The 27,769-nt window shown below is 38.9% G+C and overlaps 1 protein-coding gene across 2 annotated transcripts in view; it reads right to left on the bottom strand.

The window, feature by feature from the left end:
• The window catches only part of LOC111328818 (protocadherin Fat 4), an 86,512-nt gene that overhangs the window by 47,622 nt on the left and 11,121 nt on the right, over nt 1-27,769 (bottom strand). Inside the window, exon 1 of one of the 2 annotated variants that reach the window (XM_088757216.1) lies at nt 5,360-5,934. The exons of the other annotated variant lie outside the window; for it this stretch is intronic. Coding sequence (XP_088613342.1) covers nt 5,360-5,787 — 428 coding nt within the window. The 5' untranslated portion in view covers nt 5,788-5,934. Of the gene's footprint in view, nt 1-5,359; nt 5,935-27,769 lie in introns of those variants that run through there. 2 annotated transcript variants of the gene reach the window in all.

Here is a 27,769-nt window from a genome sequence, read left to right as displayed (position 1 = left end):
CCCTTTCGAAACAATTTTGATAGCCTAACATAGACTTCTTAATTTACAAACTTTATAGATTACAAGGCCACTGCTGAGCGTTGCGATGCAGTTAGAAACTTGTTTGTGTTAGTATTTGATTATAGCTGGCTCTCTTGGGAATGGTTATCCTTTGTTTGCTTTTTTTGTCTTTGCCTTTTTTTGTCCATCGTTGGTTCGAGCCAATAAATGTGGGTATTAAGAGGTTGTTAAGATAGATGAAGGTATAAATGCTAAAGGAAAGGGGTCCAACTATTGAGGACACAATCTTGCCGTGTGCACCGCCTCCTTCCTCTTGTCCACGACTCAAAAAGACCAATCAAGGTACACAACAAAACAAAGATAAGAAGAGCGAACCAAAAGAATTTCCTCATACTTCTAAGTGGCAGGGTGGTACCTTCTTAAGGAATCTTTAATATGAAATCAGTAGAAAGTACCAAACAATCTTAAACCATATGTAGTATGTTTCCTAATCTTTATGAATACTGCAAATTCGAAACAAAGGTTCAAGGTACGACCTATATCTTTTTTTGTTTTCAGTTGTCTTTTTACCGAATGTCTTTTGGCCTGTTACAAGATATGACAAACAAAGGCACAGCTCACGGTTCACAGACTGATGTAAAACAAACAAAATGACCTTTGCAGAATGAAGACATTACGCAAACAAGCAGTTGATGATAGAGTTGAAGATGGGACCTCTGCCCCCCACACAATAAATATTGTGTTAATATTGTGTCAATATAAATATTGACAATTGCTCCTGCTTTTAGGCGCTTTATCCACTATTTTCGGGAATAAAGTTGGATGCATTGGAAATTTTGAGTGTTGTTACTGAATCACGAAAAAGATGAAACAACTCTCGAAAATGGGTTGGTCATCACCCATTTTAAGTCAGAGGGGTTATGTACGAGTTTCCCCGCTCCAGAAACTGAAAATAATTCGGGACTTAGCTCTCTGATAAGCAGTCGCTTTGCACTTATTTGAGGCGAACGTATCAAGAAGTTGCTCAGGCATATGAAAGGATGGACCAAGTAAGATAAGAATCATGTGCCGGGTTTCTAAGGCTCAACGCGGGATGTTTTAGAGCTAAAAGAAATAATGAACAACTTACATTCCGGTATTACAACTTCGCGTCTGACTTCTAGAACTTGGGCACGCAATACCCCCACAGGATTTGGAACGTACAATACGCATCGTCCTACTTTGTTGTGACATGCCACAACCACTACAAGAACTCCAGGAGTTCCACGTCCACCGGCAGTTAACAGGACAGCACTGCGTATTGCACGAAACAGTTCTTTATCGTTGAGGACTGCTGTAAGACGGACAAGGCGTGCCGCCACAACTCGGCCATTCCTTAACAGACTTCCGTTGAACCATGGATCCACCACCACAAGTCTTTGAACAGCTTGCACTTGCTGCCCAGCTGTTCAGAATACAATCCCTTCGCCGGCACCGCCTTCTCCTCCTTCTTCGCCACGACTCAGACTGACCGATTAAGGCACATAACACCAGAAATAGCAGAAAAATGACAAAAAGAAAGTTCCTCATGTTTTTAAGAAGCCGAAAAGTGTCGTAGTTCCGAAGAAATCGTAAGAGAAACCTCAGTAAAACCTTTAGAGGGCACGCAAGACGTTGTTTGGTAATTGAGATATAATTATGTAGAGGCCACTTTGTTTATTTACGTAACACGCCTCAAACAACCACTACTTTGGCTCCGCGCGACAAGTTTGAGATGAAAGTCAAACAAACGTCGTCCACCACGTGCTATAATATTCTTAGAATGATAACCAAGTCTGAAAATCTGCAATAACTTGTGCGGTCTAATTTCCGTTTTCGCGGGTTAAATGTTATGATGCGTATTAAGATCAATACTTATTCTACAATTAATATACCTTTGGAAAACGACAAAATAAAATCACGGCAAGCTGATAAGCAGTTAGAAGAGCACTGGTTTAAAACTTAGGAAGGATGAATCACTTATCGTCTGCCGTATGGTAAATTTGCAATCGTTTCGAATACCTGGCCTTATCTTTCATTCTTTGTTTTTTATGCGTCCGTATCTTTACATCTTTTACTTTTCATTTAAGTTGTAAATTCAAGTTTTAAGGGTTCACGAAGTAAAATATTGTCCCGCTTAAAAAGGCGGTGAATTTGAGGAGTTTTCAAAGTTGTGCCATTGTTTGGAAAGAAACAAGGCAGGACACGTATTCCGGTAACGCAGTATTTATCTCAAGTCGTTCATAACGAAGAAAGATATACTGTCAAAAACCTTTTTTAAAACATTTAAAAACGGTTTTGACAATGTTATGGCACATGATCGGTGTCAATATATATATATATATATATATATATATATATATATATATATATATATGTATGGGCAAAGAACCGGAAACATTGCTCCAACAGACACGTAGGGTTAATAAAGTAATCCAAAAATCGATCGCAAATTGAAGAAACAAAGCGTACATGATTTATGTTCGGACGCAAGTACAAATTCCCTGAGAAAATTTACCGAAGATAGCCCATGAAGGTTCTTGTAACGTGCGTGTATTTAAAGATCTAATGTCATTACGATCTGGAACGATCTGCAAGTCAAAACTCCGGTTATAAAAACTTCCGCTGAACTTGTTGTCAACTTGTGCACATGTACATTCAGTAAGATCCAATTTTAAGCCATTGAAGACATTCTGAATGGAAAAAAAAAAATCTAAGAAGTAAGTGTAATGCGGCGCTTGTATCAGCTAAGATTGTACTTATGACCATCATTATGCTTGCGTTACCTGCAACTTTATATTTGGACAACCCAGCGGTAATCCTGTTCCTCAAACGCATTTACACAGCTGAGCATTAACCAACGTAAGATTGGCTGCCTGTCATTTTTAAACTTTGTTTATCACTGCAAATACTACCTAATTCAGACCGTACTAATCCCATCAGATCGAGTTAAAAGTTTTCTTTGTAGAAGCGCATAGTAAGCTACGAGAGATTAGGAAAAATAAGTGTTTTACAAAAGTGTTAGTTTGAGAGTCGATTTTGTTACATAACGCTTTTTTTTTTCGAATCTTGTACAAACAGTTAAGGTTATATTTTGAGACTTTCAACCTAGTTTTTCTTCCCAGTGATGCCGGTACCAGCCGAGAATTAAAAGTAAACGAAATTGGCGAAAAAAATGTTTTCTTGAAAATATTGTCTAAACATCACGAAATATAATCACTTGAAATAACTAAATTTTAATTCAATTTAAGTGCGAAACCACCATAATTTCTTTCCGAATTTTATTGACTGTTTTGTTAGTATTTCCATTCAAATATCAACGAAAAGTTTCCTGAGGATCAGACATAGGTGGCTAGTCTGATTGATTATGTATCATAACGGGCGATAAATCCCTGCATTGGACTGAGAGCGACTCGTGACTTGAGAACATTTCAAATCATCAACTGCAAATTAGATGCTAATAGCATGAGGAATGTTATATGCTTTGTTTACATGAGAGTATTTCAGTCGAGTGACCTGTGACACTGGCTCTCAATTAACACGACAAGCATGAGCTTGTTTCCAAAGGTTATTTCCCTGTTTTGTTATTGCTTCGCTTACTAAATGACGATGCATAATAGTTGCTTCGCTCACGCAAACGGCTTTTGGTGGGGCGTTCAATGAGATTAAAACGGCTAATTACGCAGACCACAATAGCCTTATATTTATCACTACCACTCTTGTAACAGTGGGTTTTCCCTTAGGATATTTTAGTAGCATGATAGCGTCATAACTTCAAAAGGACCGGAAATGAATTACGTTCCTAGCCGTGATAATCTCAAAGTGACTTCTAAACATCTTGTTAAGAAAAATAAAGTGTTGCGCAGTGCGTGCTTCTCAAGTCGTCGTCGTCGTCGTTGGCTCCCCTTCTGTATAGAAGATAGGTGTCCATTTCACATCATTGACTGATGGTGAGTTCTGTAATGGCTGTAAAGGCCAATACGAGCCTTGAATTGTCTATCATAAATCCAAGCAACTTTGTCTAAACTCTGGTTCCAAATCAACGTAGTCACACAAATAGTATCTAACCAAAGGTAACTAAAAATATCAATCAAGCGAACGCTCAAGCTTAAAAAGCACTTACTTAGAGATACGAATCTAATTCTTAACTTCCGAGCAATGCGTTGTTAAAGGCAAGTTTAGTTTGTGTGTTAGATTTTACAAGCAATAAGCACAGAATGTAAAAAGGAAAAATAACATTAAAAAAAATTGAAAGTAGACCCTGATGACTTTTCAAGATGCCATTTTTTTTCTTTACAAAAAGACCTATTACTCCTCCATCGCCTCGACTGTAGCGAATTTTTCTGTTAGCAAATGCAGGGACTGAGGAATTAGTATGAACGGGTTCCAAAGGATCTTGAGATTAGTTTAATTTTTGCTGCTTTTGTCCGACCAAACGGTCTGTCGTTTATTTCTTGTGACTTGTTTAGCAATAACTTTTCCGCGCGTTCTCCATAGACAGCTAGCAAACATTAAACCGATCAAAAAAGAAAAAAAACAGCGTTCATGTTACGCTTTCAAAGATCCCCTTGAAACTTCAGTCCTAAGAATTCATAAAAGACCACCACTTAAGCTCAGAGGGCACTAAGTGCTGAAGCGTGGCAAATAGAGGTGTCAGTCAATTTTTCACATAAATGGCCTTCCACATGAGCTGACTGATCAATTATTACGTGCAGATCACGCTATGTAAAACTTGAACATCATCCTACTTAGATCACTATCTATAGTTGTACTTGTTTTAGACTTTGACGGCGATTTAAGCACAAGGCTGATTGTCTCAAAAATTAATCCTAAGTAAACAGGTATTTTCGTGACATGAACTGAAATGTGCCAAGGATAAAATGAGTTTTGCCATAATTTTTAAGTCAAGCACGACACATAACACTTTTTTCGCGGCAATGAGTTTCAAATGTAAAGTAATACTATCGCAAAAAGTACAGAATATTTTACACCTTTGCAATGAGTAACGGACAAGTAAATTGTGGGTCCTTCCAGAGGACTCGAGCACGAGTTTTTTTCCGATTTACCGACAGGAAACTCTACCAAATGCTTATCCATAACTTATCTACAGAGCCCGAACATACTTGAGGTTCATGTGAGAACTGTCCTGCATACTGCATACTGATGCAAATTAATTAGCGCCCGGGTGAATAATCCTCATAATAGTTTCATTGAAAATTAACAAGAAAATGACATGATTTGAAACAATGGCAAAATTTCTACAAGGTTGCTCTCTATAGGCTACTTCACTCAAATAGCTAATGCAAATTTAGATCAGTTATCCCATTTCAGTTGTACTTACACTCCAGTGTTACAGGATTGTGTTTGCTTAACAGGGCACGATCTCCCATTGCACGAGCTGTATCGTGTAATACGTGGTGTTCGTGATTGTGTTGAGGTCCCGCATCCAACACAACTACTCCAGGAACTCCAGGTATACACACAATTTACGGGACAACAGTTTGTGTTACACCTTTTCGAGCTCCACAGGGAGTAAGGACATCTTCCCCCACAAGACTCGGTGATAATCTTCTTCCGTGAACGGGAAGAAGTTCCTCCACCACAAGATCGACTACATGAACTCCAAGAACTCCAACTATTAACCCTACAGTGGGTTACAGAGCACCTACGAGCACGTCGCCTTCTCCTACGACGCCTCCAAGCGTATGAAGGCGTCCACATGATGCTAACTAAGGCTAACACTAGAAACAAATAAAAAACGCGAGCCATGAATTCGTATTGCAAATCCCTTTTTGGTGCGTGTCAGAGCAACCTGTAGCTCTTCGTACTTGGCAAAGGTGTTGCAATGTAACTACTTATGATATTGAATGTCCTAATATTGCTGAGGTGAATTCCTAAGGAGCTTGTGGACTTAATCGCAGAGGCGATGATTGTGACAAAAGAGAAAAATAAGAAAAACGAGGCGACCCAACGCGACAACTTTTAACTCAAGGACCATTGCCGTTTTGTGGCTTTCCCTGTGTGCATAGCGGAATTGCTTCTTTCTTAGACTTCATCAATCCAATAAGATAGCCACCATCGGGTCACATAGGTCTGCCATCATCACAAATGCATAGAGTAGCTATGTATAATCCTCCGTTTACAAGAAAGGGAGTTTATTGAGAAGTCATTTTATGTTTGGCCCTGTGTCAACCAGTTTTTGGAGAAATCTTGGATACAATGAAGGAGTTATCCGTGATATGCTTGGGTTTGACAACTGGAAAAATATGTTTCATAAAGCAGCAGATACCATAACATGTTCGGTAAGTTTTCTACACGGTACATCCTTAAAGGCATCATTCAAACGTAATCCGAATTTTAAATAATGCTTTAATTTGGATTACGTCTAGATTAAAGACATTTATTTTCAATACAAATAAACTGTACACGAATATTCCGAGAACTCAGCAGAACGACTTATGGCATCGGAAAAGTGAGGTTTTGTAAATATGGACTAAGCCATCCGCTTAAACTCACGAGGAAAGAAACACTTTTGCAACGAATATATTACGGAAAATACGACAAGAATTTGGATTTGGAATTATGCACCTGATATGCTGACACCAAGGGCTTAAACACGAAGGCGCGCTTTATAAGGAAGTCTTCCCTGTTGACGTGTGCGGGTCAAATTTAAATGCTGGTAGACGAACAAAAGGAGCTAATGAGATATCTATTGTTGACTTCCACCAGCATGGTGGCATGAGGTAACGTGCGAACCACCTACTTTGATCTCAAATTTACCGCCACAAATAAAGACAGCTTCCATTGGAGAAAGGAAATACAAATCTCAAAAATTCTTGTATTGTGATGTAGACATAAAAAAATTTTGAGGAATGCGCCCGCTGTTCACTGCGTTGGAGTAGCTGTAGCTCAAGCTGACTTGACTCTAAGAGTTCTACATCACACGACGGTTGATTGACAAATGGTCCAGTAGGACCTAAGGCTCCTTTTATAGCGCGCCTTCGTGTTTAAATGCCACTTAACAAATTTTAATTACAATCATTTCTCTGATAATGGAAAATAAATATTAAGTCTCGTATGGGCCGAATCAAAATTGTTTAACTCTGAGGGAGTCAAACAATAAGCTTTGAAAGAGGATTTTTTCTAAAAGGGCCACGATTGAGACAAACTAAAAGAGGTAAAGAAACACTCAAAAGGTGAAATTATGGAAAGATAAACAAACGTCAACGATTGTAAAGGCAACTGTGACCTAAAACCTTTGAGATGCAGTTTGTGTCTTCATTTCGCAGAGAGCGTAAGTAAATCCGTCTTTGAAAAAAATATAAGTGGTTGACGAAACTTCTTGCGTCAAACGACTTCCAGTTTAAATCTAACTTTTGGAAGTGTCTCTGTCTACCCGTGTAAACGGGGCGATGTGTAGTATGGAGAAAAATATCGTTGAACCCGTTTTAGCGGTACTGTATTAGGCAATCATCCTGTATTAAGCGGTCTGTTTTCAAATTCTCGCATTTTTTTCCCTAAGTCACTGTAATTTTTACCTCTATTAAGCGGTCGTGCTCACCCTTTACGGCCTTTTTAAGTTGCCTTCTACCTGTATCGCACGGTCACTTAAAGCGGAACACAGTTCTGCCCTAAGTGACCACGCCTTGGGAGACGCTCAAACAAAATTGATTAGATTAATCTTTCAAGTAAAATTAATGAGTTTTTGTACATTTAGAGGTCAGCTCTGGGATTAAATGACATTTTGTATCGTTTTTCATAACGGCCCTGTTCTGTGGAACCTGTATTTCCAGTAGATGATCGCCTAAAACGCGTTCTGCGATTATCACAAATGCCCAGAGAAGCTTTGTATGATATCGCTCAACAGCAGGTATCAGCCGAGCACCCCTGCGCTCTACAAGGCAGAGAGGTATTTTTCGTGGTGAGAAAACACTTACAGATGTAATGATGAAAATGACATCAGTCCTTAACATACGAAAAAAAAAATTTGAAGCAGTGCAGATCGTTGATACATTGAAACCCAGAAGTGGTAAAAAAAAAGGAACTAAAAAGATTTCAATAGTTTCCAGAATCTCGTTTGAAATTGGGACAAACTCTAAGGGGGGAGGGCTGGGGAAGAAAGGGAGGAATTGGGGAGAACTGGTGTAAAAAGCATAAGAAACTCTTTTATACTCCATCCCTATCACCTCAACAGAATTTCAATGTTCAATAGAGACCAGTAAATAAGTATTCAACTGGAAGGAAAACTGTAAGGCATATCAAGTAAGGGTAAAGGGTGAAAAGGTACACACACAAGAGGAAATACTGTATCGCTATTTAGAAGAATTTTATGTACATCAGTGGACTCTATGTATTGTGAAAGAGAGTCAGTTAGAGTAGTTTTTTATAACTGAGAGGAGCCAGCCAGATCGCAAATACTTTCCAGAAGCCTTTGCGTAACGAAATTAGAGGGACTTTTAGCATTCATTACACAGGCACCCTTTGAAAAACCAACTCACTCATCCGGTCAGAGATTGGCAATCTAGCCATTTCATAATTAGTGCGACTATTTACACAGAAAACTCATTTTACCGGATCTAACTTCAGAGGTAAATATCCATGTTTACATAACATAATGGAAGATATAGGATGCCGAATAGCTTCGGAGAATTATCGTATGTTTCTCTGAATGACATTTTCCGCATCTTAATTCGCAAGATCCGACTCGCATTTTACTAACCATCACAAAACGCTACCTTCTTTCTTGACCACAATCAGACCACCTACGTGCCTTGTCAGCCGATAAAAAGTTAAACTTCGCCAATAAAACAATAGACTTCAATATTCAGATATCAAATTAGGTCATATTTACGAGGGTCTCTTCATAGCGGCGCTGGCCAAGTAAACCGAAATGGCTCCCAGTGGCTCGAGTTCAAACATCTCGCATCTTCAATCTTTTCTTCGATGCGTTTATGCGAAGGTTGGAAAAAAGCAAAAAATAATTCGAAATAACTGCTGAGCTTCTTAGCGTGTAATACCGTGATCAGTAATTAAGATTGTCCCGATTTTACCGCAAGTAGCCCATATAAACATTAATCAGGAATTGAGTGCACTTACATTCCTGAGTTGCAGAACTGTGTTTCGGTCGAAGGACAAGCTCTCCCGTTACAAGAATTGGGTCGTTTGATAATAGGCTTTCTTGTTTGTGTCGAGTTTCCGCATCCACTACAACTACTCCAAGTGCTCCACGTATGTATACAATTGACTGGACAACACTGAGATTTGCATGTTTGCGTTTGAATCAGGTCATATGGACATCTCCCTCCACAGGACTCAATGCTCGTTTTAGTCCGCGTACGAGAACGGACACCTCCGCCACAAGACAAACTGCAGGTACTCCATGAAGTCCAACTGCCAACTCTGCAGTGTCTAGGGAGACACCTTCGCCTTCTTCGACGTCTCCAAGAGTACGAAGATGTTAAACTAAATGTTATTAAAAGCAATACAAGACTTACAGAGTAAAGTTGAACCATTGTTGCAAAATAAGACGACTTTTAGTGCGATATTTGGAGAAACCACACCACGAATGGCAAACACATCGTCAAGGTATCGAATATCAATATACCAATGTCACCAATGGCAAATGTCAATTGACTCATCCCTTGGGTCAAGGAATCGATAATTGACACCACTGAGGTGTGCTGCTAGGAAGCAACGCGCTTTTGCTTTTTCCCTTACCACAGCTTTCCTCCGCCAGTTTTTACCGGCACTGGCGCTAATGAGAAGGCTCGTTAGGAACAACACAAGAACTCATTCTTAAAGGAAGATGACCTCAGTCTGAAAGACCTTGAACAACACAAACTCACTTTGCTCACACCCAAAAAAATGTAACCACCGGTAGTAGATAATTTGATCTCCCGGCGATCCTCTAGTGAAACCCTTTAAAAATTTTGTAGAATTCTACCGTGTTTCATCGAAAAATTTCAGAGAAAATCTTTACTTTGAACGTGACGTCAAGCGTAACCGGAACATTTTTATTGGTTTTATATTCTGAGCGGTTTCCTGCATATATCTCGCATGAATTTTATCCTGATACAAATTATTTAGTCTTTTATTCTCGAGAAGCGACAAAATCTAGAAGGAAGACCACATTAAAGAAACAGTTTTTGAAGGTCACTAGTAGTTATAAAGTGCTCAAGTGTAACCACTTGAAATTACTGACTCATTTCTCAAGTGATTTGGATGTTATTCGAACAACCTGACATCATAAAATTCGGTAACAGATTTACAAACACTAAATTCTACTTGTAGTGAACCTCTATTGTACAAAGGTGCGGGAAGTTAATTGAATTTCGTTAAATCTTCAGCTGAACAATGGAATAGAGACATATACGACCTAGAAAAAAGGCTAATGAAAGACATGGAGTTGATAAAAAGCATGAAACTCAGAGTTGTAATGGAACAATCCGGGCTCATTTCTTTCTCTCGAACTGGAGTCACTGCGTTCAAAGAAAGTCCTACCGAGAAAGGTTACATTGTTGCGAGACAGAAATTACGGCACAAGGTCAGCATGCACGCACGAAAAGTATCATTTCCAAACACTTCGTGTCAAATTGTTTTTTTTTTTTTTTTTTCTTACATCGCTGCACTTGCGAACAGGCTGTGCGTACGAGCATAAGATCTGCAAGAAGTTAGCAGACTCAACCAAGACTGAACTGAAGAGGGCGAAAGAAAGCATTTTAAAACGGCAACGATCCAGCTGCAGTCATCAGCGTACTTGTAAAGCATCCATATAAAAGATTGTAACTCAAGAATCGGCATGTACAGCCACAACAGATGCTGTTCCACTTAGAACTCAACTGGCCACCCAACATATTACTTGTCCAAACACAGACGCAAACAGAACCATTAGTAATATACTTAAAGTCTACCTTAATCAACACTACAACCTAAAGGTCTCCCGAAAATCTGTTTGATTAAATTTTTTAGCCAACCTGTTACGAAATACCCAGGCGAATAACACCTTCTTAGTTTCAATTTGTACCAGGCTAAGACTTCCGGTGAAATTCTCTCTGTTTCGTTGGTGGAAAAATTCATACAAAGGCACTTTTAGGTATGAGAGCCTTTGAATTTTCCGGGTTAACGGATATCTGGTGTTAAAGTTAAAGGGATAAAGGAGAACTGCCCCCACCCCCTCCCCCCAAACAGGGCCTCAACACTGTCCTAAGCCTTTTGAAAATCAAAGTTTCCGAATTAGCACTGCGTGCTTTTACCTAGTTGCTCAGTCTCGTTGTCTGATGAAAGATATGTATTTTTACCTAACTTGTCTATGCAGAACTTAACCCTTTTCCTACACTAGTATGGTCGAGGTATTTGAATTCGCTTGAATATCTTGCAAAATTATCAACTTTTCATAATTTTTTACGACTTGTTAAATCGCATGTAAGTTTGAGGGTTGAGCTGTGTTTAATTCAAAACATAATTTCTATCGTGCGAATAAACAAGTTCTAAGGATCAGAGGGTAACCATTTATGCGGAAAGATTCTTATCTCGGAAATCCAATCGCTTGAAAAGGATCACAGAAAGAAAAGCAATAAAGAAAAATTCCGCCTGCAGAATAATGACTTTATGAAAGACGAAATGTAGGCTCTCCTGCAATTTGTAAGCGACGTCTCTTTTTCGGTCATTTTTAAAGCCAACTTGGCAAGAGGGCGAAAAAAGGTCCACCAAGTCATGTTGTCTAGAGTAATTCGTATTTATCTTGGACAGCAACAAAAATTTAGACAAAACCGTATGTTCTACTTTCTCTTATCTTAGGATTTTCATTTCTATTGCAAGCTAGGACAAACAAAAAACGCATTCCAAGAAAAGAATATGACGGCATGACGGAAACGCTGAAAATGATCCATAGTAAATTAAGAATTTAGCAAGCAAGAAGAGGAAAAGACACAATTGAAGACAAAAATCGCTTTCTTCTCAAAGAGTCCTTCTTGCCGCGAAAATATCACATCAGCTGGCCCTGACTTATTTATTCTTTCACGATCTGAACAGTAGAAGCTATAGAGTCTGACCTGCATCCTGTGCGTCATTTCTGATTGATAGTGCAGAAATTAAACGTCAAGTTTGTGTTCGAGCGATGAATAATCATGTCTAGGATTGAACGAAGTCCTCCAATTTTATCATGTACGTCATACAAAGCGAAAATGTAGCAAACCATCTCCAGTCTATATCCCCCTTCACTGAATTACCAATACAAATTTAGATCAGATATCTCACTTCAGTTGTACTTACACTCCAGTGTTACAGGATTGTGTTTGCTTAGCAGGGCACGATCTCCCATTGCACGAGCTGTATCGTGTAATACGTGGTGTTCGTGACTGCGTAGAGGTTCCGCATCCAACACAACTACTCCAGGAACTCCAGGTATACACACAATTTACAGGACAACAGTTTGTGTTACACCTTTTCGAGCTTCGCAAGGAGTAAGGACATCTTCCCCCACAAGACTCAGTGATAATCTTCTTCCGTGAACAGGAAGAAGTTCCTCCACCACAAGATCGACTACATGAACTCCAAGAACTCCAACTACTTACAATACAGTGGGTTACAGAGCACCTACGAGCACGTCGCCTTCTCCTACGACGCCTCCAAGTGTTTGAAGGCGTCCACATAATGCTAACTAAGGCTAGCACTAGAAACAAATGAATAACACGAGCCATGAATTCGTATTTGCAAATGCCTTTTCTTGGGAGCGTGTCAAAGTAATCCGAAGCCCTCCGTACTTGGTACAGGTGTTGTGATGTAGCTAATAGACCTTTCAGCCTCATACGTCATAGATTATTCACGTGGTCTGAAATGGGTAAACAACGGTAGCGGTAACGTAAAGCGTAGAGAATAGTTTATTTTCGTTGCATGAGTAACTGCTTCAATATTTCCACAAATTCGGATTTGTCATTTCATAAGTACAATTAGCACTATTATCGCGAAAACGAATTCAACCCGTAACAAGTGAAACATAGACTGACACGTTCGCCAAAATCAATAGACCTCACTGATGCACAGATATTAGGTGAGGTTATTTTCCAAGAGTCTCTTCCAGTTGACGCGGGCAAAACAAACCAGAATGGCTCGAGTTCCAACATCTCGTATCTTCAATCTTTTTTTCGATGCGTATATTATTAAAAGGTTAAAAGCCACAAAATAATTCGAAACAACTGCTAAGCGTGTAATACCGTGATCGGTAATCATGATTATCCCGATTTTACCGCAAATAGCCCATATAAGCATTAATTGAATAATATTGATTGCACTTACATCCCTGAGTTGCAGAACTGTGTTTCGGTCGAAGGATAAGCTCTCCCGTTAAAAGAACTGGCTCGTTTGATGTTAGCATTTCTTGTTTGCGACGAGTTTCCGCATTTGTTCTTTCAGAACGAAGAAAGACCATATTGCAGACTTTAAGTCACGGCAAGATGATATTTTTTTAAATCTAGCCATTGTCTAGAGCATTCACTAGTACTTGAAAGGTTCCTTAGTGTATATCATTATTGTATATTATCATTTACCTTTTTCTTTTTGCAGTCCTTCATCGATAAAAGAAAGATGAGAAATTGAAGTTTTGGACGATTATTGTAATGCATTATTAGGCCTTCTGACTTGAATGAGGTCTTTAAAAGTGTTTTCAATGTTATTCGAACATAGCCTGACTTCATTACATTCGGTAAGAAAATTAACTCTTAATTCTACTTGTCTTGAGCTCCTATTGCACAAAGGTGCGGGAAGTTACTTTAAGTAATTTCCTTAAATCTTCAGCTTAACAATAGAATGGAGACTCACACCAAGACAAAAAGCTAGTCAGAGACATAAAGTCAATAAAAAGCATGAAACTCGAAATTATTGATGAACTGAGTTTAGGCTCATTTCCTTTTTTCGAACTGATTTCACTGCGTTCAGTGAAAATCATACATCAAGAAAGGTTACGTTGTTGCGAGAGCGAAATCACGGTACAAGATCAGCACGCGTGTGAAACTTATCCTGTCAAAACCCCTTCGCTATTCCACTTAGAAATAAATTGGCCACCCGAAATATTTGTTGTCCAAACACAGACACACAGAACCGTTACTAATCAACTTAATATCAACCTTGATCAACACTGCAACCTATTCAAAACATGGAGGTCTCTCGAAAATCTGCTTGGTTAAATTTTTTAGTTTAATCTATTACAAAATACTCGGGCGAATAATAACTGCTTAGTTTCAATTTGTACCAGGTTCAGACCTTCGATGAAATTTAGAGGTGTCCTTTAACTTTTTTTCCAAGCTTTACGATCAAACTTCCTCAAAATTTTCTTTTTTTTCTAATTCCTGACCTGAAAAGGATTACTGCCTTATTTATCACTTGACAAAGCAAAGCATAAGCTCGATACAATATAATTTGGATATATCAACAAAGTTGAAATGATAAATTGGCCACCGTAACGATTACAAAAGCTGACGTTTCGATTCGAGCGTTAGCCGTTCGTCGGAGCGAATAGAGGAATTGCATTCACATGCAAATTAAACTCATTTTCACAAGAATGGTTGAGCACCACGCCTCGTTTCGAAAATGAGGCTAAGGGTAATTCGGAAATGGGGTATTGAATACACCTCTTATGTCACCCTCTCTGATACCTTAACCCTTGACCGATTTTATTATTGTTAAACAGGGTGAACATATTTCTGAGCGCAGATAAAAGCGTAGTATACAGTAGCCATCAGTTTCAAAATTGAAAGCCGCAAAATAACTTAATTTCGCACAATATGTGGAAAAAAAAAACTATCATTTGCCGGCAAGATATAAATGTGGATATACGATGACTTGATTAAGGTAAGCTGATAAGGAGATTACAATGCTGTTAATTTTCAAAAGAGAAAGAACATACAATAAGGATGAGGTCTCTCGATGTATGTAAGACATGTAAAAAACATGTATTGCTCTGCAAATACAATCTAAACTGTTTACAAAAGATTAGCGTGTCGACAGCCTCAATCATTTTAGATGTTGTAGATGTAGTTAAACAGTTCGCAAGTAACAATTTAGTAATTCTTTATAGTCGCGGGATAACAGGTATGAAAAAGCTTGTGAATCTAAGATGAAACTAAAGACGAAAGGTTGCGTCCTCTGCACGAAAACAAATCAGATAACATCTTGAACTTTGACACATATCAGCAACCCAATGAAACCTATCAGAAGACAGATGATATTTCAGGGTCGTCATCCTTCAGTTGCGTTGAACACGTGGGGTTCTCGTGGTTGCAGTGATGAAAAAAGGTCAATTCTTTTCTTCTGAGACATGTTTTGTGGTAATTCAATTTTAGAGCAACGAGGAGACGAATTTTTTCCCATAGGACATAGGCGAAGACTGAATGATAACTTCGCATCCTACAGACCTATCAGACTTACACCGACAAGAACCGTGACTGTGATACTGATTCAAGCCATTTTCATTTTTCTATCTCTTTACTGCCAAAGCGTTGGCCGTTCCTGAATTTTTGGATACTCTTTTCCGAATCTTGGCCAGTTACTGTGTAACGGCTTAACTATGAATCCTTAAACTCTTACTTTGAAATTTTACTAAATATCGAATATAATAAATGAAAAATTTAGAGGCGTTTGGTTTTGGCCTAGTACGATTTTGCATGATACCATCTTTACTCAAATGTCGTCTGGAGCGTTGTCCAAACTGAATTACATAACCTTAAGATTAAAGAAAAAAGAAACCATCCAAGTATTAAGGCAAATAAGAAAGTACTTACATCCCAGTGTTACAAGCCCGAGTTTCTTTCGCAGGACAAATTCATCCATAGCAGGAACTTTGCTGTCTAATGTTTGGGGAACGAGATTGAGTCGATTTTCCGCATCCAATGCACCTACTCCATACACTCCAAGCGAAAACACAATCAACAGGACAACAGTACGGGTTACAGATTTTAGTTTCGCTTAGATGGTATGGGCATTTTCCTCCACAAGACTCCCTGAGCGTTATTTGCCGGGTGCGCGTGGTCGCACCTCCGCTGCAAGATTGACTACAGGAGGTCCAAGATTCCCAATTGCTAACTTTGCATCGGACAGGCAAACAACTCCACCGTCGCCTTCTTCGACGTCTCCAAGCATTTGAAGTCGTCAAAACAACAGCGAATACAAAAAGAGTTAGAAAGTGATTAGAAAGATGTGCCATTCTTAGAAAGAATTACTCATCTCTTTCAAAGTGATATGGGTAGCGTCGAGGATCCTGGCAGTGAGTTACCCTCTTATCGGATACCTCCTTAAAAATAGCCTTTGCGCTATTTACGACAACCCATCGATGATTGAGGCCGTAAAAATCAAGCTGTGATGAGCTTGCCAAGAACCGCGACAAGATAAATTTATAACGCCCATATTGATTGAATGACTGATGGATTGACAAATTGGTTGAACAAACAAAAATTTCCAGGCTGCGCTACAAGAAAACGTTCAGGCTCCGACAATATAATGTGGGCGTCACCACGATAGTGAATGCAGCTAGCATAGAAATAGAGAGAAGAAAGCGTACCATTACGAGTGTCTCCTTAATGGTGTTGTATGTAAGGTCGACGGACCTCACCACCCAATGTGACCCGAAGTTACCCTTAAAATGGATACTTCCATAGGTAACCTATGCCCCATAAATGGCTACCCATCGGTGACCATGATTAATGTCTTGTGAACACAAAATAAAACATCATTCTTTGTTGTTTATAATGTCCGCAGGAAATCGTGTAATCGTCAATAGAGTTTATCGGTCCCCTAAGTAATGAGGCTGCGGCAGTGTACTGTGGGTGTCACCACAATGGTAAATGCAACTAGTCTAGGAAAAAAAAAGAAAAGCACACAACTACGAGTTTCTCCCCGAGAGAGTCGTATGTTAGGTCGACGAGCCTCACCCTGCAATGTGACACGAAGAACTTTACTCTAAAAATGGATACCGCCTAGGGCAACCTATACCCCAGCAATGACTACACATCGATGACCATGATTAATGTCCTGTAAATACAAAATACTGCATAAGTGTTTGCCGTCTAATTTCCACAGGCAAATCGTGCATCTCAGTCAGCGGAGTTCATCGCCCCCCTGCGCATTTAGCAGTAGATCTTTTATCCAGAAAAACAGTATCAAGGAAGAGTCTTTTATAGAAACTCACTCAGCGTGAAGTGGGTCCATTTTTACCAGTGTCTGGCGGGTTAACAAAGTCAAGTGAACTAAAGTGGTTTGTAAGGCAAGTGTAAAATTGCGTAATATAAGGTAAAACACGCAATAAAGTTCAGCGTTCAAGAGTTTTAGTCGAACTGTTTTGATACCGCAAAAAATAAAACTGTATCACCCTTCGTGATAAGCCCGATCACACCTGTTTTAGCGAAAAATTACAGACCTTCGGTAGTCGAGAACAGTGTAAACGTGCACGTGAAACATGTTATAGCAAATGAGGGCCAGGAATCGTTTACTGTATTGCAATCAAAAGTTTCTCAGACAACATTAACAATGGGAAGGTTTATTGATCTCATGCTTCAGAAGTGTAGGTTGGTGATCCATGTGGACCAGTAGCACACATGTATATTAAGTATAACCATACAAAAATCTAAAACAGAACATGATCCCAAAACTTCAAAATCAATATTCAACAATCTCAGTTACGGAAAACCACAAGAAATAAATTACACAGCTCAAATTTAAGAATGGCTGGTATACAAATAAGGAAAAGTGAAGGTAATATGCCTTATTAGGCCTAATCCAAACCTGCCGATTGACGTCTTAAAGTATTTTGGGTGTATTCATGCATAGCCTGACTTCATAAAATTCGTTGAAAAATTTTCCAAACACAAAACCCAACTGCTGTAAACTTCTATTTCTTTTAAGTTGCAGGAAACTACTTGAATTTCGTTACATCTGTAGTGCCAAATTATTTTTTTATTTATCTTTATATTGCTGCACCAGCCGTAAGCCTTATGTACGGTCATAGGTTTTCAAAGAAGAAAGCAGACTCAGCTATACTTGGACAAAACATAGAGGAGGAGTGTAGTAATCGAAAATGCCTAGTTGAAGTCATCGGCTTTCTTGCACTTTAGCTGTGCGAGAGATTGTAACTCTAGTAATCGGCTTGTAAAACCCCGTACTTAGAAATAAATTAGCCATTTGGCATACACCTTGTTCAGCGGAAACAGATTCACAGAAACATTAGTAATATACTTAATGTGTTCCTCTATCAACACCGCAACCCAAAGGTCTCTCGAAAAAACCGCCACACCGTAATAAATCGGCTTAGTTTGTTGTTTGAGTTAATCTGTTATGAATACTCAAGTGAATAATAACAGCTCAGTTTCAATTTGTAGCGAGCTCAGACCTCTGTTTTCATACATTACAGTTTTACTATTGACACATTTCTCTTTTCCATTCGTAGAAAGGGTTATTACGTTTATTATCACACAATGAAGCAAAGCGTAAGCTCAATACACAAGAACTATGGATTAAGGTACTTCAGTGGAGTGTGTACTATAACTTGATTAAGATAATCCAATAAAGAAAATACAATGCTTTTAACTAAAAACGATGCCCAGTGAGGATCACGTCTTTCGACGTGTGCATTAACCTTGACCATTTCTGCAAAAAATCTAAACTCGTAGCGTGTTGAAAGCCTCAATTACTTCAGACGTTACGACCTAGATTTGGTTACACGCCACGCAAGTAACAACTTAGTGATTTGACGTAAATGCGAGATAACAAGTATGGACAAGCTCGTGAATCAACCTAAATGTTGCGTCCTCTGCACGTAAAGAAACAGATCTCTTCTCGGTTTTTGACACATATCAGATAACCAATGAAATCTAGCAGGGACAAACATTGTCGTCACCTTTCAGCTAAGTCGAACACGTGGAACAAACGTGGTTGCTATGATTGAAATAGGCGAATTCTCTTATTTCGAATTTGATTACATAACCTTTGAAGTGATACATGGTTTGTGATAATTGAACGTCAAGCGAACAAAAAGGATGCGAATTTGTCGAGGCTTCGGCGAAGATATTATGACAACTTCGTTTCCTACATACAGATGAGACTCATACCGAAAAACTCAATGTAATACTGATTCATGGCATTTTCATCAGCGGTTTATCTAAGTTCAGTACATCGCTACATACCCTTACTGCGAAAACGTTGTCCGGTGCTGAAAAAGTTTTAAAATGTCTATTTAGCAGTATTTTCTCGATTACTCAGAGCTCCGTTAATTCAGATAAAATAGCGATTAAAATATAATACTTATAGTTTTTAATTTCTATAATGTAGAGACGAAATACGACACCCCGTGTTTGATACAAGGCAAAAAACTAAAACCCATATGCTTAAACTTAGAGCCTATAAGCTATAAATGAGCGCTGACAGTTATCGACAAGCATTACCCTGTTAGTCAATCAAATTGAATAATCGAACCGATCACCACTCGCACTGCTTCGGACGTTTTCCTGTTCTTGTTTTGTGCTCTTGCCGGCTTTGGAATTTGTGATTGGTGATTTTGTGCTTTGTGATTGGCTTTTGTAATTGCTTTGGCCCTTGGCCTGACCACAAACATCTAGAACTACAGATTCTATTTTTAAAAGAAACTAAAAAAGAGAAAAAAATACTTTTAACATCGTAAAAAGGAGCATCAACCAATTAACTGGAAAACTGTGACATGGCATTTTAAAACGATTCAAAATAAACGAGGGTAAGTTACTTATGAAACTTAAGGGCGCTAACATCATTTTTGATACATGTTGATTCGGTTACAGCCTTTTTTCCCACGACTATTTAAGGGGTCAGGGAAAATTTAGAGCAAAAACACGTGAAAAATTCTCAGGATTCCTGGACGCTGTCTATATAAAATATTCATAGTGTTGTCTTCTTGTCTCCTGACTACAGTGTCTCCGGACAAAAGATGTTAAAGAAACGTCGATTTGCCTCATCGTGCAATTTGACACGTACATTGTAGTTACCCGTTATGAGTAACATATTGACCACTTTCATAAATGGCTGCCGGATTAATATTCTTTTGTTTAAATTTAAATTAGCCTTTCTGGCCTCGCTTGAGATAATGTATTCTTTTAAATTTTGTAGGGAGAAAGAGGCCAGAAAGGCTAATTTAAATTTTAACAAAAGAATATTAATCCGACAGCCATTTATGAAAGTGGTACTGAGATGCTATACGAATTATTCCCTATCGAAAACCATAATTCATTTGCCGTGTTTTGATGTCTATTATCCGCACGAAATCTTGTTATCTTCATTAGAGTTCAGCCGTCCCCCAGACATGACTGCTGAGGCGGTAGATTTTTTCTTAAGTTGAAAATTAGGATCTGAGAAGCATTGTCTAACGAGACCGTCTCTGTTACTGAAGTTGGTAGTATTCTAAGAACGATACCAAACATCCTTAACTGTAGTGCGACACACAAAAAAAAAGTGGGTCGGAGATTTAAACAGTCTGAAACTCAAAATTGTAGATCGTGCTAAAAATGCAGGCATATTTCGTTTTTATTTTCGCTCGTTCTTATTTTCTTTCTCCCGAATCGAATCCTACACCGGATAGGGGCCGCAAAGATATCTTGCCAAAACCTTTCGCGCCAAATCGCTTTTTTTTCCTGATATCTTTACATCGCTACAGTTGTCAAAAAGCCTTGCGCACAGGAATAGGTACTCTAGGAAGAAAGCAGCCAGGTAATATCGGACAGAAGAGAGAAAAGGAACACTGACAGTAACAGAAAAAACCCAGTTGCAGCCGTCAGCTTACTTTCATATTGCCTGTGCAAGATATTGTAACAACTAAGACGATAAAACTTTGTTGCGGCGGCATTTCGTGACACTTGTACAACTTTGGCATTGTGGTTTGCCTTTGCATGGAAATGACACGTATGACTTTATGACTAAATAAACTTAGGCCAAGGAGTGCATAGTTTGTCTGTGAGATAAGAATTGCCTTTTTCTGCAGATAAAAGGTATCTGTTTACTTGCACATTGGCTGTGCGAGAGATTGTAACTCTAGAATTGGCTTGTAAAACCACAGCAGAAGATGATCCACAACAACATAAATGGGCCACGCTCGCCTGACGCATTCACTATCCAAACACGGACACATTGGGCTATTGTGTGCACCTCCATCAATACAGTAACCATAAGATCTAAGGAATCTCGGCGAATGATAACTTCTTGTTTTTCAGCCTGTATTAAACTCATAACCTCTGTATAATTTCAACGTCCTATCACATATTTTCACTCTTTACAGAGAACCTTCTCAGCCGACTTTTATTGTTTAGCTATGGAAAAGATTATCTCACAACTGATCGATCACAAAAAAAGTGTATTTAACAAATTTCAGTGATTTTATTTTCTTCGAGGGATGGGAGAAACTTTTGGAACGCCTTAACGCTCCAAATTAACCACCGTGATATCTAAGCTGCTGCTTTAATATATCTAGTTGATAACAGCCTACATTACTATTTTGTATCATGTATAACTAATACGCTCAATATGTATCACATTTGCGACTTTTACGATTTCTACGATTTCTTGATTAAGGTATGGTGATAAGGAGATTCAATGTTATTAACTGAATAAAAAAACAAGTAGGAGATCTTTCGACATGTGTAATTAATGTGTTTTGCTTAGCCACCTCTGCAAAATATCTGTTAGTTTCATTAAAAATAATGACAATTTACTCATTTGTCATAGCCGTGGGCTATCATAAATGGTCAAGCACATGATTCTCAGGGTCAAGCTAAAGGTCGCTTCCACCGCCCGCAAAAAAATCAGATCACTTCCCGCACTTGGACGCATACAAGATATCCAATGAAACATGTTGGCAGACTTTCAACAAATACTTGTGTTTTCTGTGATGGAAAAATAAAACTCGTTTCCGTATGGCATTGGCGATGAAATTATGGCATCTTCGTTTCTTACAAACAGATACTCATCCTTTTCGACAAAAAGCGTTGGAAATTAAAGTGTATGTTTTGAAACATCTTCAGTTAAATTGTGGCCATTTGGTAAGCGTTTGCAACATAAATTTTCCACAATAACTACTTAGCGGTATTTTCTCCCCGAATCGAATGTCAGTAATTCGTTTCAAATAACACTCGGCGGCAAGTACCGCGTTTAGTTATTCATCTGTGCTCTGAAGGACAGACAGACAGACAGAAAGACAACATTTACTTTAGCACGCAGTAATAAAAGCTAAGCAGCTTAAGGGGCCGACTTAATCAATGGCACCTGACCGCTAAACAAAAACCATGACAACATCATCTATAAATACTTAAGTAAGTCTAATTAGGACCCTTCAAGCTCTAACTGAGTGTTGAAAGTGTTTTTAAAGTCGTTTTTGCTTTCTAAACACTATCCAAATAGAGAAATCTCTATTTAGTGGATAGCGCAACACGTTTTGCAATCACTTATCCGCTGGATAATGTTATCCGCCCTTTACACATCTGGGGCTTGATTTCGCTTTTCGCTATCGTGGGCTTCTTTTGAAATGTGCACAGTACAACCCCATACAATTGCGTGGGAGAATTCTAAAATTATCCCCGCTATTCGCCGCTACCACCAGTGCCTTGGCATAGCAACTCCGCCCAAGCTGCTTTAAATCGTGTTGATGGCGACTTACTATCTTTTTCGTTTCACAAGGTAAAAAAAGGCCAAGCTGATGAAGAAAAACTATGTACCCAAAGGAGGATCATATCACTGAAATATGCCTAAAGGCAATTAGGGAAAAAAATATTTACCTTGTGTGATAAACATGGGCGGTAAAAAGAGAATGACAAAGTACACATCTGAGGTAGTTTTTGGGGGATCTCAATTTGTGACGAACAAAATGGTTACACAGTCCGGTGGGTTTACAAAACCCTAGTTTTGCAGCTACACTTTAGATTACAAAGGGCAAATCGTGGGTCAAAAACAGGTAATAAAAATGGCCACTTAGACATTGTTCATTAAATTCCGCCGCGTTGACTGGCACCGCCCATGTGGGCATGAGGGCATGAGGCCAATAGCTATTTCAACTATTTTATTAAGATGCACCATGACTTCCGTGATTGACGTAAGCATGTCATTACAAACTTGAATACAAATCACAAAGTCTTACACGACTGTGCTCCCTTTGCAGGAGAAGCTCGTCCGTTACTGGAAATTTGCGATTCAATATTTAGGGAACATGATTGTGTCGAAATCCCGCTACCACCTATTCCAGGCGCCCAGAATAAAAAAACACACGATTTAACTGTTAGCTTAAGCTCGAAAAACCCCTCTCTTGTAATCAAACGGTTCAGTTTGACGTTTAAACTAGCCTGTGGTGAAATATCCAAGTGTATCGTTATAGACTGAATGTCTGCTTCCGACAGACTGAATAGGAAACAGTATTGTTTTTTTTCCCAAGTCTTAATACAAAGTGTTTTGCTATATATCCAGTGGTCACACATGGAAAACAGGTAAAAAATGCGCGTCTGTAGCAATACAACTTTATTTCTTGTAAACACTGCATATGTACCTCTTGACAACCGTGCTTTCGGTGTCCTTCTACTCTTACAGTTTTTCGATTTCTTCTTTCGAAAAAAGTAGAAAACTTATGTTTTTCAGCCACAGGTTGCTCTGTTCTGTTTTCAGGGATAAGCAGAGAGCTAACGACAAATTAATTTTTGTTTTGAATCGTCGAGAAACTCAGAGAGGAGAACTTCAAATTTTACTCTTTAATTGCACCACCGGCCTCAGCCATGCTCTGATCAGGTGCAAATCATGGACATTGATGTTGTTCAGTAAATGTACCTCACTCGGGTTACAATTTTGACATCCTGTCTATGATCCTGCTTCGCAAAGGTTTGTCTAACGACCTGAACATGTCCCGAATAGAATTATGATAGTTATGACGGTTTGCATTCAATGCGACATATCATTTATCAAGTGGTTCCGCAAAGTAAAATTACTTGTGGCATTTGCTAATCATCTTCTGATCTCAGTAACTAACTCTTACCGATCGTCACGAAAGCGCTGCTTACTAGTTAAAGATTAGTTAGATTTTCTCCAAGTAATATTTCCAAAGACCTACATGGATGGTACTGTGAAACATCGAATTGGGCCATTATCAAACGCCTCCGAAGTTCACAGTGGGTATATTGTATCTTTTGTAGTAACTTGTACCATGTTTTGCGATTAAAAATGCAATGTATAAAAAGCTCTTATTGAGAGTCTTCAATTGCTTTCAAAATAAAGTCGGTTTTGCTGCCGAAAATCGCCTGCCAAGTTCAATAAAGAGTACAGAATAAAATGCCTTACGTTCATCTTCCCATGATAAAGTAAGAATCCTCTTCAGCAGAATGATCAGAAGGGTTAAGGTGTTCCAAAATTTTCTCCCACCCCTCAAAGAAAATCACTGTAATTTGCCAAAAGACAACTTCAATTCCCTACAAGAACATTTTTCTCGCACTACTAGTAGAGATGACAAAAAAATAAGAACTTCATGAAAATACACATCTCAAGAAGAGACTGACGAATGAAACTGGTAAATACACCTGCTGGATTACATAGCCATGAAAGACTTTTCAGTTACAGCTCGTTTTGAAGCCACACCTTAGAGTACCTGTGACAAATAAGATTCCTAGACGCAGTTAAAAAAATTTCTTAAAAGTTTACCGGTTAAGCTATTTTACATTATGGCAGCTTGGATGCTTTACGACTTCAATGATTAAAGCGTAAATTTTCAGCACAAACAAGACTACAAATTAGGAGTTACTTACATTTCAGTGCTACAAGCCCGTGTTTCTTTAGCAGGACAATCTTGCCCGTTACAGGAACTTTGCCTTTTTTATGTTTGGGAAACGTGATTGCGTCGATTTTCTGCATCTGGTACACCTACTCCATGCACTCCAAGCGAAACCACAATCAACAGGACAACAGTTTATGTTACAGATTTTAGTTTCTTTCAAATGGTGTGGGCAGTTACCTCCACAAGACTCCCTGAGCGTTATCCGCCGGGAGCGCGAGGTTGAGCACCCGCCGCAAGATTGATCACAAGAGCTCCAAGCTTCCCAGTTGCTCACTTTGCATTGAACAGGCGAACAGTTCCAGCGTCGCCTTCTTCGACGTCTCCAAGAATTTGAAGGCGTCAAAAAGACAGTGAATACAAATAACGTCAGAAAAAGAGTAAAAATAAAAGCGAGTCATTGCAACTTATAAGTGTTGTGGGGATGTGGAAGAATCTGGTGGTGCAATGTGGCACGAAGTTACCTTAAACCCCCACTATTTATAATTATGAAGCTTCACCGATGGTGGATTGATTGAATGATTTATTGCTTGGTTCAGTGACTGAGAAAGCCTTATGGTCAGGTAGTGTTGCCGCAAAGGAACTTTCGCGCTCTGGCGATTCAGGTTACAAAAATTATGTAATCACGAAAATTACATAATATGTCATCTTTGATAGAAGAGTGTCGTAGTAAGACTGCACGTGTGGCACTAGATTGTTCTTATCCACAACATCATTGTCAAGGAAGCATTTTCTTCAGAGACTTACTCTGAGTGAATAAAATTGTCAGTATTCTAAGTAACAAAGCCATGCATCTTTAAATTGATCAGACATGAGCAAAATGACCTCAAGCTTGACAAGCGTAAGATCTTGAGCTTAAGGGCTCAACCTCGAAAAAGTCGTTGACAGTAGAAAATATAATTCGAGAGTTGTAGATAATCTGATCGCTTGAGGTACAAGAGACCTCGGCAGCGATAAGAATCGTTTTTCGAAAAAAAAAAGTTGCTGACTTCTCCTTGTCGTTCATTCCTTAACGGCAAATCGTAAAAATGTTTCTATCGCAGCCATATTTACACTAGTGCCGGATATGCCAGGTACTGACAAAATAGGTACTGACAAAATAGCAACATATACTATGGCTCATTTCGTATGACGTTTGGAATAAAATTCCCTTGCAGAATAAAAAAAAAAAACAGTGTAATTTCTCACTAAGGTGCAGCCAGCCAGGTTTTTGCGGGAACGCTCAAAAGCTCCTTCGAGGCCTAAATTCTGTTTAACTTCGCATTCCTCCACCGCTTTTGAATTTCAGTTTACAATTTCGTTCTCTTGTATAATTGGAAGAAAAATTATCAGCTCGAGTAATCTGACTATGCTTATTATGTTAACAACCAGGACAACAGAACATTCAGCGGCATTTCGGAAAACGTTGAACGCGCAATCTCGACGCACAATCACGACATTGATGCTTGCCCCTCGGCATGGAAGCAACAAGTAGAATAGATGACGAAAGAAACTTCGTTTGATTGCAACTGAATGTTTTCCAATAACCATGATGATAGCGAATTACATCTGAATTTTAGTTATAAAATGTATTTGGACGATTCATTTGTTCTCTATATTGTGTATTCTTTTAACTCTGGCTATCTTAAGAGTACGTTAAAAAACACAGACATCTAGGCTATTTTTGTCTTTTCGCCAAATCAGTCAGCATGGACTGGGTATTCAAGTATGTTTGAATATCTTGCTGAAGTATAGAATGACCTTAGTACCTCATGTACGTGATTGCAAGTATAATAAGTACATTCATAGGAGTTATGATGATATTCTGATAACCATTATGCGAGCGGATTACATCCGCTGATCCGATTACATTTACGCACCATGTTATGCACCATCTAGTTACGTTACGCACCATCTAGTTATGTTACGCACCATCTAGTTTTATCTTCATTATTGTGTTTTATTCTAACTCTGGCTATCTTAAGAGGACGTCATAGGTTTTAAGGCTTAGAAACTCTTCTTCCTTCCTGAGCTACTATCCGGACACCCGAGCTGGGCAAATACGAATCAGGCAAGGCAGATGATATCGTACCTACACTATAAGCTCTTGCCAATTGATAACACTTGATCCTAAAGCGTAGAATACAAACAAACAGCCATTCCTACTTGTTCGCACGATTGCTCGATGTTTGTGTTATTCTTGCCACCCTTATAGCCAGCGAAGTCGATACCAGCAGTCCAAGTGACGGCTAAAAACCTCTCATCGGGAAAATAAGAAACATCAGCCAAATTGTTTCCCGGTCAGAAACAGGGCCAAATTTGTGTGAACACTGAGAACAAGTCTCTGTAAGAGTCAAACATCTTGGGAAATGAAAATTTTTTCAAATCCCCTTTAAATTTTGCATGCAGTAAGGCACTCAGGGGGATGCACAAAAAATACCCTTTTTAAAGGCTGCAGCACTTTTGTTGCTATGGTGACAACAACTGCGTGTTCAACGTCTGGGGCCTCATTTCCATACAAAAACACCGTGAAAAAGTGTAAAAAATTTATTTCTCTATCTCAAGCTAAGTACAACATTACAAATTGGTACTTCTACCATATATAGTGACATCACTCATCTTCACTTTTATGCATTCGATTTTTCTTGGGAGTGATTCACCACGGTTTTTATTAGAAGCCAGGCCCCGGGTACCGGAACCCATCCACTTAAAAAACAGAGTACCCGGCTACTTCAAGTACGAAATCAAAAATAAAATCGTCAAGAAAAAAAATCATCAACCTCAACCAAACCTTCGTCGTAAGTTTAAAACCTTCTTTCTGTACTTATTTTTCAATTACTTGCCACCAGATCGTGAGAATAAAATGTACTTTGACAAGAAAGGCGCTGCGCGTTAATTGAGTTCTTTAAGTGCCTAATTAGCTAACGTGCCACACGTTTAAAGCAAATGCATTCTGCGGAGTTATCTTGG

Source organism: Stylophora pistillata, chromosome 4 (assembly GCF_964205215.1).
Source record: "Stylophora pistillata chromosome 4, jaStyPist1.2, whole genome shotgun sequence".
Lineage (NCBI taxonomy): Eukaryota > Metazoa > Cnidaria > Anthozoa > Scleractinia > Pocilloporidae > Stylophora > Stylophora pistillata.
Note: the sequence above shows the minus strand (reverse complement) of the source record. Positions and strands in the feature narration are given on the sequence as shown.